The 16,911-nt window shown below is 39.5% G+C and overlaps 1 protein-coding gene across 1 annotated transcript in view; it reads right to left on the minus strand.

Moving 5' to 3' along the window:
- The window catches only part of PRKX (protein kinase cAMP-dependent X-linked catalytic subunit), a 57,945-nt gene that overhangs the window by 17,769 nt on the left and 23,265 nt on the right, over positions 1–16,911 (minus strand). The window contains exons 2-3 of the mRNA XM_081907673.1: positions 7,113–7,281; positions 4,319–4,582 (exon numbers count right to left, since the gene is read on the minus strand). Coding sequence (XP_081763799.1) covers positions 4,319–4,582; positions 7,113–7,281 — 433 coding nt within the window. The remainder of the gene's footprint in view (positions 1–4,318; positions 4,583–7,112; positions 7,282–16,911) is intronic.

The raw sequence follows: 16,911 nt of genomic DNA on the forward strand, positions 1-16,911 counted from the left end.
TCATAACCTAGGGCCTATCTGCCGGATGGCATTTCACCCAGAGAGTAAAGTCGCCTTTGCTTCTGTAAACACTGTGGCACTCATAACCTTAAAAACACACACACACCGCAATCTGTTATCAGCATGAATCAAGCACCAACTGCTCTGTAGTCATCTGCCTTCCTACTTAATCCCCCTCAGTTCCCCAGTAAATCACACTAAGCATAAAGACGAAAGATGCCCAAGTCATGACTGTTGCACCAAGGATAACACAACAAGGCAGATTATCCAGGAGCTTGACCTTGTAATAATGAGCAATGGTTTTACTTAACACACACACAGCCTAATAGTTGGTGGCTCTTTCTCACATAGGACTAAAATAGATTTATTTCTATTTTCAATTGTATTACAGCAAGCCTTCCATTTAGCTCCACTGCCTGACTTTGTGCTTCCACAGGAGGTTCCCTTTCCCAGCACCAAGTTACAGAAGAAAGCTAGGGGTCCTCTCCTTGCTCTCACCAGAGGGCTATGAAAACACTCAGCTCTGGTGAGGGGGTGGGCAAGAATGTGGACCACAGCTGTAGAACTTTCACATTGTACCTTCAGTTTAATATAGACTCCAATCAAGATTGTATTAACATTCAAACTAAAAGCTACAGAAGTCATTTTCAAACTTTCTGCTTTCAAGTAGCAGTTTCCATAACATTTTGGGCTGCTGAAGAATCCTTGCACATAGAGCATAGGCACTATATCCCAGCTGAGTCAATGAGATCATTTGTAGGAGCTTTACTTGAATTGGTGAGGCTCATTTGACCTCAACGCAAAATCCAGCTTTCAATGCTAGTGGTCCACTTTCATGGAATGCTCTTCCAATACAGATTCAGCAGCAGCTTTCCATATTAACCTTCAGACTTCTGCTGAAAACTTTTCTCTACTGCCAGGCTGATACAGAAAATTGAGATAAACGTTTCCCATAATAGTAAGCTGATGATCTTTTTTGTGTGGTTTTTTTAACTGCATAACTATTGTTGTAAACTGTTTTGATTTTTTCAAAAAATGAAATTTCAGCATGCAAGTATTTTTAAATATATAAACAAGGTTTTCAAAAGCTACTAGCCATGGCGGCTATGTTCCACCTCCACTGTTGGATGAAGGATGCCTTTGAATACCAGTTTCTGGGAATCACAAGTACTACTGAACTCTGGTTCTCCTATTGTGCTTTCCATAAGCATGTGGCTGGCCACTGTGAGGACTGGGTAGTCTTATAAGAGTTCTCTCCAGCAGCCTCATGAAGCTGAAGAGGACCAGTAATGGTGGGCAGTCTGCCTTTTAGGTAAGTATGTCTGTAATGCTCACCTTCTCCTGGAAGAACTTAAGGTAAACTTGCAAGTAAACTTAAACACCCAGTATCTTACTTTAGATCTTCCCTTGTCAGATGGTATACTTCTAAGCTCACTGATGATACATGGGAGACAAAACACCTTATAGAGTATGGGATGGGGAGTTATGGTACCTCGGTTTAAGAAGAGTCCAGTTTAAGAATGAATTGGTTTACAAACTCGGAAATAGAGTTTGAGAACTTTTCCTCGGTCTAAGAGCAGAATCCAAATGGTGGAAGGCCACCGGGGGCAGGAGGCCTCATATGGGAAAGCACACCTTGGTTTAAGAACTGCTTCGGTTTAGGAACGGACTCCTAGAATGGATTAAGTTTGTAAACCGAGGTACTGCTGTATTTACATTTTGAATGTGGTTAATACTGAGGAGCATACATGCATTGTCAACATCCCACAAATGCTGTGATCCAGTCAAACATTAAGCCCTTGTAAATCCCATTGATTAAAGAATGCACTTAACTCTTACCGGGGGGGGGGGGAGGAGGGTTATAAATGCTCGACTCTGGGTGGATCACAGCCAACAGCTTCATATCCTCTATCTCTAACCAGACCTTTTGTAAGCAATGCTTGTCCTCAAATGTAACTGGGTATAGATTAATACCTGTATAGTATTTTACTTTAAAAAATATCTATCTAACAAAGGCTTGCTGCCTCCTCATTAGGATACAGAGGCAATCTTCATTTATTTCTGGAGTACAAGTTGACTCACAGTCTGGCTACCTGCAACCTGATGATATTTTACAAGCCTTGTTCGGTATGCATTGGATTCAACAGTAAAACTGACTTCCTAATGAAGGCATAATCTGCTCATCACTACTAAAAGTAATATTGTAACCAGCACCAACACAACTTTCTATGGAAGACAGAGCAATTTTTTTCCATGCTTATACAAAATACTTTGAAAATCCGAATGCAAACATTCCAGGAAGCTGACGACAAGTTGTGACTTCTGCACAACAGTTAAAAACAAACATTAAAACTCTCTGCAGTTGCAAGGCCAACTTCAGAGATGCAAACAAACAAGAGAACACAGATCAAACCACTCTGTTGCAACATATTTTTCCTAAATAACTCCAAAAGATTGTCAGTAATTTGCAGTATGTAAACCTTTTTCTTTCTCATTCCATCTAGCTTAGCATTGCAATACCAATCATTCCTCCATAAAAAAAGAATGCTAGTTAAAAATTTAAAGAGAGAGCTAGATATCATTTTTTTGCCTAACGAATCAGACTGAAAAATATCTAGATTTCAAACATCTAGATTTCATGTCATGTTTTTAGGACAAGCTACTGCCAAATATATGCACCGTACTGTCTGGATAGGAGATAACCTGGAATCATATGCACACTGCCTTATCCAGAATACGAACAAGAAAAAGCACTTTACACTGACTGATTTCAGTAGCAGGGAAAGAAGCAAGGCTGAAAAATGTGTAGCTTTGGTAGGACTGCATATTTAAGGTATTAAATTAAGTGAGCCAATTTCACTAAGCTTTAGCAATAATTGTTGGTCAATTAATATTTTTAACCTGCATCCATAGCATGGATGGGCCTGGAGAGCAAAGTTGTATTTTTCTCACCAAGGAAGGGTAGACAGGTGCTGGTCTTCTGCAATGTTTCGCTAAGCATCTGAGACATTTGTGACCCAACATGATTGTGAGGGGAAGCTCATCACCCCTTCCCCCAACCTTGACCTGGAGAGGAAGGCTTAGAGGGGTTTGGGAGACAGCAATTTATTTTGCTGTTTTCCCAAGTCTCTCATACTAATTTTGGAGATCAGGGAGAGCTTCTGCTCTTCTACAGATTTTTAGGATGAAGGGAAAGTATACATTAAAGCACATGTGCTCACAAGAGGTGAGCTGGACAGTGTGGCGATTACACACACACATGGGTCTCAGGATAAGCTTCACAAGAGGGGTATTTATACTGAGTGGATATTTACAGAAGGCAGTACAGATATTCAGGTGTTTCCCTGTTACATAAAACAGTGGTGGGGGTGAGTTGTAAGCACAAAATGAAACAGCTACCTATCTTGTGTATACTTACACTGTTTTTGAACTGCAGTCTCTTTTGTCTCCCTTTCATATTCCCTCAACATTTGTTCAAAACTACTACTTATTCACCCACAAATTACAATAATTGCTGTTTTCATATACATACAAATATATTTGGCTTGTGCATTAGAAGTTTTTAGATGGGGATAGAAGTATTTCTGGATTTCAGGAATAATAATAGTAATAATAAATAATAACAACAAGAACCAAGGCATGATTTCCACAACATGAGGAGAAGGTACCAGTTTATATCAACATCTTAAATCTAACCAGTGCTCTATTTAATACAGTAATATGTACCCTGAGAGCCAACAGTTCTTTAACATTGTAGGGAAAGATCCTATTGCCGGGTAAGATATGTGAACTTGAAGGGAAGCCTAGAAAACTTTAAATGTGATTAATAATAATAATAATACCTCATCCATCTTAATGATTTACTGTGCTTATTGCTTTTAGATGTTTATGTTTTTAAATACATTTTAATTTTAATTGTTGTATCACAGATGTGCTTACTAACCTCGGCTCCTTTAGCAGAAAGCGTAGTATATAATTTATTTATTTTTTAAAATATAAAGTTAAGAAAATCTCTGAGGATTTGCAAGACATGTTAATCTAGTGGTACCCTGATTACGCAGAAGGTCTGTTGGAGCCTACTTTGTCATCTTTTGCAGGCTATGTGAAACCTTCTTAATAAATATAAATACATATGTTTTAATGCATGTTGCATGTATGTATAGCAGTTAACCAATCAGACTAAAAACTGAAAATGTTAATCATGGTTGGTACCACTAGTCATGTTCAAAATTTCATTCTCTGTCCTCTTCCCACCATACTTGCATACCCCCCCAAAATAATAAAGTAAAATAAAATTTCAGTTAAATAAAGAGCTTACCTATCAACCAGCTTTTTAGCAAATCCAAAATCGGTGAGTTTTATATGCCCCTCTTTGTCTAATAAAATATTTTCAGGCTTTAAGTCTCTGTAAACAATTTCTTTTGAGTGAAGATATTCTATTGCACAAATAATCTCTGCAGAGTAAAACAGTCCAGTGCTGTTATTAAAGCGTCCCATGTTGCGCAGATAACTAAAAAGTTCACCCCCAGGTACATATTCCATCAGCATATATAGAAAGCGTTCATCATGGTAAGTCCAAAATCTGCAATGAAAGAGAACAACTTGTCAGAAAAGCGTAAAATGATTTATTTGTTTTTTAAGGGTTTGAAATATGAATGAAGAATTTCCAATATTCAAAACAGAAGATGTAGTGAAGCACAAGCTCAGCAGTGTGGTCATGAGAAACTATTCTGCCACCCAAGGCCTGAAACCCCTCAAGATATTTTCGGCATTTGTGGAGGTCCCGACGCTAGACCTCAATTGACTCATGGAGCTCCTGTGGGTTGATAGATGCATCATAGCTCAAAATGGAAGAGAAGCTCCACAGCGCCACAGCAAAAAGTAGCTGGGGGATTTGGGGGGGGGGAACGTGACACATGGCAGCTCTGTGAATATTCTCAGTTGGTTTAGACAGGATTGAATTACAGCTATGGGTTAATCACCTGTGCATTTTGGCATCACAAATGAAGTGCCACCACCAGTATAAACAGGGGAAAGGCATAAAAGTAACAGACTGCTAAGGAATTTTGAGGCCATTCTTCAGGTGTCATTGCCAAGGAATTGATCATGTAGTTGTATACTGCTTTTAAGCCATTTTGGCAAATAAATGGCATATAAAAGTAAAGTAAAAGTAAAAGTAAAAACAAAACAAAACAGTAACAGCAGCAGCAGCAGCAGCAGCAGCTACAGCAGCTACAGCAGAAGGGGCATTTCAGTCACAACACCCAGACAATGCACATTTCTTTCCTCTAACATTTCATTATAATCTGCTCTAGATAGATCTAAAATGTTTTTTTTTATTTGTGACTTGTTTTTATGTTTGTTTATATACATTAGTCTATCAATCTGTTTTACTGTATCTGTTTTTAGGTTTGCTTTTATTCTTCTTGTGTGAGCCATCCCAAAATTTGTTGTGTAAGGCTTTATGCAAACACTTGGAAATGGATTATTAGTAGTAGTAGATTGCATTGAGAAAAGATCATTTATTTTTATTTTTCTGGCCTGAGGAATTTCTATACTTTGTTAATTAAGGAGTAATTTTCATCCTTGCTGCTGTTTAACCTGGGAAACTTGTTGACATGTAAATAAAAAGCTATATACTGGGAGGGGAGAGAAAGCAAGCAGATACAGGTTCAGTGCACCCGATACAGGTTATATCCGCTTTTGGCTAGCATAAAGCGCAAGGTAGGACACACCTTTTTTTGCTGGTCCTACCTACCTATGGTAGCGCTTTGTGCTCTACCCTAGTCTGTTGTTTGAGGGTCTCCCAATTTTCAGGAACAGTTTTTCAGGGGTGCAGCAGCTATAATGGGTAAAGGGAATGAGTAAAAACAGGATGCACCATCTGGTATGAGTTCTGTTTGCTTGAGGTTCCTAGTGGATGTGCTTTCTGCTGGCACAAAGCTGTCCACTAGAAACAATCCTATAACTCTTCAGTCATCAGGTGCTTCTCTGCTTTATGTTTTCTCTTGCCACTGTACCTCTTTCAAAACTCTTTCACCCATAATTGCTTAACAGGTTGTCATGAAAAACTAGTTGTGGTGAGCTCAGAATTAATGCGTTCATTTCCCCCTGGTTTAATTAACTTGGGAGTCTTTACACTGGACAGGAGTTTTCATTTTAACTGGGTTTGCTTTGCATTCTCTTCCTCCCCTTTGCCTTATCAGGAAGCAATCTTGCTATGTCGAAATTACTTTTGCAATACGTACCCACACCCCTTCTGTTCCTATCAGTTTTCAGTGAAATGCTGACATTTCCGGCGGCGTGCATTACTCCACCCTTTACCACAAGATATTCAAAACAAGCAATGAAGCATATGCACAGGGATCATATTTCATGCAGTTTTCAAACGCAGGGAAACAGAGTGGCATGTTAAATCCACTGTACCACCAGCAAGTGCAATGGTCAATATTAAAGTCCTCCATGGACTGCTGCCACATTTCCTCTGGGGTCAGGGTAGAACCAAAGTCCTTTCTTTGCCAATGAAGGCTATCAACAACTCTTAGGTTGCTCTATTAAACACATGAAAGAACATAGGGATGCATGACCAAAAATGAGCTTATGATTTGTCAGAGATGCATCACAGACTGTGAGAGATGAATAAAATTCTGCCTTGAATGCACCGATTCCCCCTTCGTTCTGCAGCACTCTGTTCACCCCACCACCACACCCCAAAATATGTTCAAGAAGGTTGAGGGATCTCTGGAACACTGTAGTAGTAGACGTATTTGAATAATTAGCATACAAGACCACATCATTAATAGCTATAGGAATCACCCTAATTTAAGGGGTGGCAGCTTCCATTAATATGTCACCACCTATGGCATCAAATACATTTTCTGTAACCCATTTTGTTTCCTAGCTTTTCTAGATTATTTCCCCCCTTTAAAAAATATGAACACCACAATATTGTTTAAAGTATTTCTTCAAAAGAAGGATAAAACAAGTGTAGCATTTGCCACCCAAAAGACTTTGAATTAATCCAAACTGACGAGAGATCGAATGCTAGAATTGAACATTATGCCACAAAAGCTATAAAAGGGGGGGGGGGAGTGGGAGAGAAGAGAGCTTACAATCTGATCAGAAATGGATGATTCACTTCTTTCAAGACCGCTTTTTCATTGTGCACATGCTGTTCTTGTTTTAGTCGAATGACATCTGGAATGCTCATTACTTTCAATGCAAAGTAGCATTTGGCCGATTTCTCTTTCACCAGATGAACCCGCCCAAAAGTACCTGTCCCTGAAAATTAAAGAGCAAAATGTGTCAGTTGCAAAGAACATTATCTTGCAGTTAAGATGTATAAGGAATGTACAAATGCAAGAAATCAATATAAAAGCAAGTGGTAGGCATTATATATTCCTTCATAGCTTTGGCCCTTCTAATCCTAAATACTTCATGACAATTTTAACAGGGAGCAGGCTAAACAGTCAGCTCCACCTACTCCCTCACATCTACAGAAACCAAGGCAAAGAACTCTTTACCCCCCTCCTCCATCAACAGTGGCTACAGTCCTTCCTTCAGATACCTCTACTGCCCACTGCCCTTCCCTAGGCTTTGGGTTTGTGAATGGATGTGAGCATATCAGATACCTAAGAAGCTACCGTATACCAAGTTGGACCACTGGTGCATCCACATCAGTAGTAAACAAGCAGACCATCAGATGTTGTGGACTATAACTCCCATCACCCATGTTATTGGCTGTACTGACTGGGGCCGATATAGTCCAAAACATCTGGAAGGGATTAAGTTGGCTATACCCCCAATTTACACTTATTGGTAGCAGCTCTCCAGGGTTTTTTGACAGGACTCATTCCTTGTCCTCCTTGGAGATGTTGGGGCATTTTAAATGCTGGGTTTGTGAGCAATAGACCTCTATAATAGCTAGAATGTATATAACCATATTTCTCTTGCTTGCTGTTCATACTAAGAAGAGGTACCTGAAGTGCTTTTTAACTTTCTCTCTGGTCAGGCTAGTTATCAGCATGCTGACAAGCACACAGGGCGGCTTTGTCTGCACAAAAATCTGTGTTCCTCTTTCTGTACGGGAAGGAGTGTTGTAGCAGCAGGGAGGGATCGGAAATGAGAAGAGCTAAATGCAACCATTTATGTTTTCTCCCTCACTCTAGAAATTGCTGCTCAGAGTAAAGTTGCATATTGCATATATTTTGTATTATCTATCCGGAATTAAGCATTTTGTGGAGTCTGATGAAAATGAAAAAAAGCATTGCAAGACATTGTGCATTTAAATATTTATACCCTGCTTGTTAACTGAGGTCCTTGCAGCAGCTTACAAAATATCTAAAACACAATGAAACAGCTAGTAGCACAACTGCTAGTAATGCCGGGCAAATGCATGTAAAAGCTTTCCTCCCAGTCCAACTGCCACTCAGCAGCCTGGAAATACCTCCACTGTTGGAGGCAGCATGTCTCTGAATATGAGCTGCTGGGAACCACCAGTGGAAAGTATGCTGCTGAGCTCAGGTGCTGCTTGTGAGCTTCACACAGGAATCTGGTTGGCTGTTGTGAGGAAAGCATGCTGGACTAGATGGACCACTGGCTAATCCAGCAGGCTTTCCCCATGCTCTTATTGCTGCAAGATGGGCCAACAGCCAGATGTTAATTTCTCACTGAACTGCTATGGTCTGGCCCTAGTGGCAGCTGAACAATGCATTTGGGGAGCCAAGCTGCCATAACCCTCTTCACAATCCTCAGACTATTATTTTCCGTGTCAAACATATATTGCCCATAGATTGGATATCCACCCTCAGTATCACTTGCAGAGCAATATCCCTTGGTTATTTTTCACTTTCTTCACAATTCTCTCAACAAATACAATTAATTTAAGGAGGAGCAGATGGAACAGCTTCTGTACACCAGCATTAAAAAGACACACAGAGAGACAAAGAAAATCTGCAGTTGGATCTAGTTAGCAAGCATTCGAGTAGATGAGCAGCACACTGTTATAAACACAGAGCAGCCTATGACTATCTTTCACTAGCTAAGAAACTCAAGAGGCATGCTTCTGAAGTGAGATGCATTCCATTTGAAAACAGCTAGCTGTCTACAGAGCACTTAATACCAGGGATAAGGTTATCAGTTGAAGAGGTACAAAACCAAACTAGGAGCAAAGCAGGCAAGATCTAAGCATTCTAATTTAAAAGCACTTGAGAGTCCATATCACAATGAGGTATGTTTCCTAGTTATGAGTAGAGTAAACCCTGATTCATACAAATAGCAATGTAGTGGCAGTTTTAAGTGGAACCACAGACAAGCTGCTCTGTGCAGAAACCTGATCACATTAAATGATTCAGCACCCGGTTCTGGCATCAGGCAGAAAACGTTCCTCCATAATCAAGCCTTTGACTGATTAAACAATCTATGGACTCTTAAATGTGTTTGTGGAATTGTTCTTTTGGTTTTTCTGTTTGCTTGTTTTTATTATGTTAACCTCTTTTATATTTACATTTTGTACTTTTATGCTGTAAACTGCCCTGTGATTTTTGGATGAAGGGTGGTATAAAAATTTAATAAAATAAATATACTGCCATCTCTGTTCTTGGATTGTAGCAATGAGTCGGAAATAAAGCCTAGTTCTGGCTTCCCAAACTTCTTAGACTCAACGACCCATTGATGAGCTCGTAAAGTTGTCATCAACCTCAACCCAAATTCTTAGGAATGTACATGAAATAGGCAAGAAATATCTATCCATCTATCTATAATCAACGTTTATTAATCACCAATAAAAATGTGCGTGTTTTACATACACATGCACATATATATGGAGGTAAAACAAGTGAAAATAATGATACCGTATTTTTCATCTTCCCTAATGAGATAGAAGATAGAGGTTCCTTTTGTACATGCCCTCGCCCTCTATTTCCAAGGCTCATAGTTCCTAATTAAATTTTTCACAGTATACTTCTTTTCTACCCCATGCCCTTTTTAACACTCCACCCCCATTTCATCCCCTGCCCAGTCCCACTGTCCCCAGGGAGTCAATATCAACCACTTTTGGAAACCCTAAAATAGATGGAATAGACAGAGGGCAAAAGTCTTGGTTTGAAAATAAATTCATAGGAAATTATGGATGTATTCTGTACTTATAGCACCCACTATAACACAAAAGGCCGGGGGATGCCATATAATGTACTTCCTGTCTTGCCATCTTCATATTGATAGCTGAGAATACAGCAGCAAATTATTACACCATTGTTTACCTCATTAGGAAGTTTCTTTGTTTTATACTTGTACTATATTTTTATGCATACACAGAGTGAGATCTTTAATACTTTTTTTTAAAAAAGGTATTAATGCTGAATGCAATATTTAAGCTAGTGATTATAATCTTCTGAAGCACATCAAAATCCTGTTCTCTAAAATAAGGTAATTCAAATTAATGAGGACAGAAGCTGAAAGCAGAAGCTTCCCTGAGGCAAACATCAAGGTTAAAAAGGGCACATTCATCTTCCACCCCACCCACATATTAATTCTTAAAAATACAGCATCATCAGTTAACCATAGCTATAATGCAAGTACATAGAGGGGGAACATCTATGTGAAGCTGCACAGACAGATGGATAAGAGCTTAACTCTTGTGGCATTTTCAGCCCCAAGTGGAAAGCTCCACCCTATGAAGTCAAATCATAACTCTGATTAAGACTCTTCAACTTAAAAGATTAAACAGAATCTCACCACAGACTGATCCTGAGGTGAAGATTTCCTGCTATGCAACTTAGATAGATTTGCTATATGAATCTACATGCTTAAATTTTTTAGCTCGCTTCTCTTAATTATATACTTTTAAAATGGTTTTCAATGAAGTACAATGCATGCATGATAAAACAGTTGTCTATATACCAACTACTCCCGAGAAATTAGTTATTATGCTTTAAAACAGAGGTGTACAATCTAAGGTCCCAGGGAGAAAATGTTGCCCTTGGTCTAGCTTCATGATAGTAGCTAGGAAAAGGGGGTGTCACAGAGAAAGTGGGGTAGCAGAGAGAAGACAGGGGCACTGCATACTTTTGCCTCCATCATTGGTTTCAGCCCATTCCATCGTGGGCATGAAATCTGCACCCTTGACAGATCATCATGAAGGGGTGTGTGGCCTTCCTCACACCTACCTAAAAATAGGACCACACAAATGTATCTCCCTCTATGCAGAACTGCTATTTAACACACTTGTTAAGAAATAAACGGGAAAACTATAGCCATGCAAAGTCATGGAATACTGAAAAAGCCTGCTAAATGCAAACTGATTTGACAGCAGTAGCTTATCACATCCTGCTTGAGCTACAGTGCTTTGATTTAAACATAGAACTATAAACAGCGTTCAGAAAAGGCTTCTTAACATATTCAACTATGTCATCTAACTACCCTGGGAAATTGAACATGTGATTAAATCCCTTAATACTGTTGTCACGTTGCATGCAGATACCAGTAAACAACCTTGTTTTCATGGTGGGCTTGCAACAAAATAATAATTTGGTCAACACTGTACCTGAGTAACACAACTGAAACAATGATCTATGCCGTTGTGAGTCCCTTACAGATTTAAATAGTGGAAGAGTTAAGTGTTCAACTTTTTAAACATAGTAGTTCTGCTGCCAATTGTTAAGTAGAAACTTTTAAAAAAATAATTACATTGTAGCAAAGAAGTGTGAAGAAGTTGTTAAGAGAAATGCATGGAAGTGCACAGGTTTGTTACAGAAGCATTTGCAGAAATATATGTGCAAGTCAAATGATGCCAGCAGTTCTATGTTTATAGGATTCTGTGATTTGGGAAACACTAAAACAAGACACTTTATGTGAGCCTCTTAATTTGCAAGAGTATGAATGTGCAAACTAATAATTCTCACAGGTTGATTCTCACAGGTCATCTAGTCCAAACCCTGCAATGCAGGAATCTTTTGCCTAACATTGCCTTGAATCCATGACCCTGAGATTAGGAATCTCATGCTCTATCAACTGGTAGATGCCAGAAATGTCAGCCTTTGCTTCCCTCTTGGATGGTCATAATAGGAATATGTTTGTGACAAGTCCCATGGCATGAAGTTTTGCTTTTGCAACTAGTTATACAGTGGTACCTTGGGTTACATACGCTTCAGGTTACATACGGCTTCAGGTTACAGACTCTGCTAACCCAGAAATAGTACATCGGGTTAAGAACTTTGCTTCAGAATGAGAACAGAAATCGGGCTCCGGCGGCGCGGCGGCAGCAGGATGCCCCATTAGCTAAAGTGGTGCTTCAGGTTAAGAACACTTTCAGGTTAAGAACGGACCTCCGGAATGAATTAAGTACTTAACCTGAGGTACCACTGTATTACCATCCTTCCAGCAGAGCATTCCTAAATGATGGATACTGAAATACTTGCTCCAAGCAAGGTTCTAATACCCTTCTATTAAATAAAAATAGCTTTGCTATTTATAAATCTACAGAAACAATTTGACAGGTTATTTCAGACACATGGCACACTACCTTGCTTTCTATCCTCTAGGTGGAAGAGAAGCCAATAGCCATGCAAGAATGCACAACCATCCCAAGCAGCCTTCTGCCTGACGAGATAGACCAAACAAGGTCATGGTCTTGAAAACAAACCTATTACTGCTATACTGACTACTGAAAAAATGTCTGCATCTGAGCCAATATTAACACAGAAAAAACATATAACAAGCAAACTCTTTTGTACAGAATTCAGTTTTATCTTGAAGACTTCAGGCAATTACACTCAATCCTATTTTCCTCTGAGGAAAATGCATCCAAGAAGTTATTAAATTTGCCTACAGCAAAGTGGCTACTTTAATGACAAAGTAGGAGACAACATTGGTCCCTTACACACCTTTCAAAACTTGTGATTTTAATTGTATGCTTGTTGAAAGCCTCAAGCATTAGTGTCATTTTTATTTTTTTACTTTTACAGAGGGTGCTGCAATAAACACGCTTTAAACATACTGTAACCATTTAAGCTAAGTGGAGAGCATTGATGCTCACAGGAATGTGCAAGATATTGATGCTGAAAGCATTTAGCATGCCTTCTTTTACTCACCTTGCCTTCCCCCTCCACCCAGCACTCAAATTTCTAATCTCTATGGGACTGTCTTGCAATAACATAGTCATATAGTTACAAAGCCAGACTCGGATTAGGTTCACAGTGCTGTGGCATGTCAGAATGCAGTTTCTTACTTGCCATTATAAACTAAGCCAAATGAAGTTTTCATACATTACTAGTACTAAGGAACAGGTACACAGTCTGGGGTGATCCTGAACCCAACGTTATTATTACTTGAAGCACATGTGGCCTTTGTGGTTAGGAGTGCCTTTGGCTAGCTTTGGTTGATAAGACAGCTACAGCCATTCCTAGTCTGAGACAGCTTAACCACCGTGGTCCTGGCACTAGTAAATTTAAGACTGGCGTACTCTAATTTGCTCTGTATGGTGCTTCCCTTGGGATACCCTCTCAATACCATATAACCCCTCAGCAAAGAGAGTTGGACTGACTGCCAATTCTAGAACTTCACCATGGTTTGCTTTAATTGATCAGACCTAGAATGCTAGTTCAGGCACAGATCTGCTCTACATCTTCCGCTGTGAAGAAAGTCGCTAATAATTCATTCAGCTTCTCTGCAATCCCCTTTAGCACACCTTTGACTTCCTCATCGTTCAAAGGTACAACTGTCTCCCTAGCTCTTCTCATGCTAACACAGAGTAAATAAATAGTGTTTTGTTGGCGGTCTTCATGCTTCTCTTATTCTATTTGGCATCTCCTTGCATTTCTTTTTCCAAAGTTTGTTGTAACTTTCATTTTCCTCATTGGAACATGATTTGCATTGGGGCCTGGCATCACCACCCACACCAATTCTGTGGTAGAGCATGCCCCTTTGGGGATTTTTAACTTGTTGGGATTGCAACAGAGTGACACTGCATCCAGGATACCCTACCTTATGCTTTCTATAGAGTTTGTATTCAGAGAAAACTATGTTCCACTGCTTCTCTCCATTCCACAAGGTTCCTATTATGAGCACTATTTCTGTGTTCCTCTCTAAGATGAAGCATTCCAAGCTCCTATCCAGCAACCAGCTTAGAGTCAGTGTCAACATTTCACATACTACACTGAAATTTCAATGAACAGTGTGTGTGTGTGTGTGTGTGTGTGTGTCTTGTTGCTAGAAGGGGACATAATGTCGGGTCAGCTAAATTGGGGCTTGTAAGCCTGCAAATATGTGATTGATATGATTGCTGCATTCAGGAACCTTAAAGAGAAATATGCTCCTAAGCTTGATAAATTGGTAAGATCCCCCACTATGCAAATTGTCTACAGCACATATAAGATTGGAAAAATTGCTCAATGAACTGAAAAATGAATTAGAAATCTGAAATCAATGAACTCATCTGAATTAGAAGAATCCTTTCTTAGAATAGTTATTTTTACCCCAGAATATCTGACCTAATAATCTTAACTGGGTCCTTGAGAAAGCAAACACAAGTCTTGGAATGTACAAAGGCTTTTTATTACTGTTGAAGAGCAATAAAAAACCACTTTGTATTATACGGGAACAATGTTCTGCTTTGCCAGTGTTATAAGGAAGCTAATCTTTTTTTAAAAAAAGAAGAAGCTTAAAATATTATAAAAGTTTATCTTCATTTTAATCAAGCACAAGCATGGGGAACAAGTTCTATCACAAGTATTTTAATTTAACTTAATGAGGAACTACTGGTATTTTCAGTTTGCTTTGTAAACTGCTGAATGTTGACAGCTCTCAACTATTCCACTGATATCTAACAACGTCATTTAATTATGTACTCGGAACGTAATTCCTTCATTGCTCAAACACTTCAGATGCGTGGATAGCCAGTACTGTTTACATAATAGTGTTCAGAATTGGCTCATTGCAATGTGTCTAGCCTTCGTTCATATAACAACAAGCTCTGGATATAAACAAAACATCTGCCAGAAAAATTGACCAGATCCACAATTCAGCAATAAATATGCACTCAAGCCAGAACATATTAAGCAGCAGTGATCTTTCAGCCAGCTTAATTTGTCAGGAATGAGACAAATTTTAAGTAAAACCATTAAGTTACAAAAACAAACAAACCAGGGATATGCAACCATAATATACCGTAATTGCCACTTGTTTTAAAATCCACATGGTTCAGGGTTAAGATTCCAAAATACATTTGAAGAACATGGACAAATTTGTACTGCAATGAAGTGGAACAGACATGAAGCACTTCTGAGAGATACACCTTGAGTTGAACAAGTGCAAGTCAAAATGCTTTGCTCAACAAAATTGTCACTTTGTCATCCGGATTTACATTAGCTCAGTAGTCAAGTATGTCTACTTCTGTTCAAATGTGTTTAATGAATAAAATCTTCTTGTGGTTGTACTACGGAGGGGAGGACCTTAAAAAAAAGCTACTACTAGCTTTAGGAACCTACATTAAAGATGAGGAGGAAGGGCCTTATTAATTTTAAAGAGTGCTGCAATTTTTTTCAGTGAAAAATACCAAGTGGTGTTGTTTTCCAGGCACAGTCTTGAGCTAACTGAGCTGTCTTTGAGGGCCAAACTATTACACTACAGGGGACTGTTTCAAAGGTGTACTAGTAGAGCTGGGTGGTTATGGAAGTTTTTAGCAGCACTGCACACTAATGGAAACAAAACAAAACTGCTGCCCCAAAATGGTAAACAGTCCAAAACTTGGAGCAAATTTTGCATACCCCTTCAATAATGAAAAAAATAGTTACCCAAATAAGGAGGAGGAAGAAGGGTGTAGCTCTACATTAAACGGCAAGGAAATCATCCCGACAGAAGAGACTAGTACATAGAAAAGGAACACAAATTTGAACATCAACTTCACTGAGTGCTTCTTCATTGGAATGCCAGATGCAGTCACATGGCCATATGGGATCACATAGTTCTAAAGGTGGGAACAGACTAACAGTGCTATGGTACTATGAAGAGCCAAAGGAAACAGTGGAGAGACTAAGAAAAATAATGTACTGCAAACACTATGAAGCCATTCAGGACTATTTCAACCACTCGGCTTTCATATATGTGAGTGCATGAAGAAGCGACTGCCAGAGCAGGGGGAGGGAGTGGCCATCACACAGTCCCCTTTGATATATCAGGCAAAGTGCTGTGCAAACAAGACAGTGAGAATGTAAAAAAAGGAAGAAGTATGTACTATGCACAAATAGCTGAAATGAACACACCACTGAAATAATATTCCATACATCATTCTCAGCTAAATGTGGAGGGTGTAGCTCTAACCTAATCACAAACAGTAGGCCAGGAAGAGTGGCATGGATAGTCAGTTGCAATTTCCCACTACTGCTTCAAAGCTCAAACCTAAACTATGCCTGAAGGACTGTAAGCTACGGTATTTCCATTGCAACGGGAGGCAGATGTGAAGTAGTTTCCCCAAATGAATCACCTAAAACTTTATGGTTGTATGATCCCTTCATAACCCTGGAAACCACCCCCAGTCTCAACCAAAGCAGACCTTCCTATTCATGCTAACATGGGGGCAATTTTCCCATCCAGACTGGCCCTTCAGCTGAAGCTGATAGAAGCCAGACCACAAACACCACCTGGAAAAAACAATACCAGCCTAATAGCCAAAAAGAATTTTTTAAAACCCTTCCCATCTTTTATGCAGAGTGATTAGTCACAGTCTTTGTTGCCTAAGTGGCTATATGGGGTCAGTTATATCAACTGACATCCAAGGCTTGCAAGACCTTGGCTAATTGCACCCTAGAGCTTTGCTATATGCAGTGGCGGAGCTAGCTGCTCCAGCACCCGGAGTGGTGCACATGCTGGGTGGGGCAGATAGCCTCCCAGGGGGAGCACCGCCCACAGTGATGTCAC

This window comes from Podarcis melisellensis (assembly GCF_964234715.1).
Source record: "Podarcis melisellensis genome assembly, chromosome: 4".
Lineage (NCBI taxonomy): Eukaryota > Metazoa > Chordata > Lepidosauria > Squamata > Lacertidae > Podarcis > Podarcis melisellensis.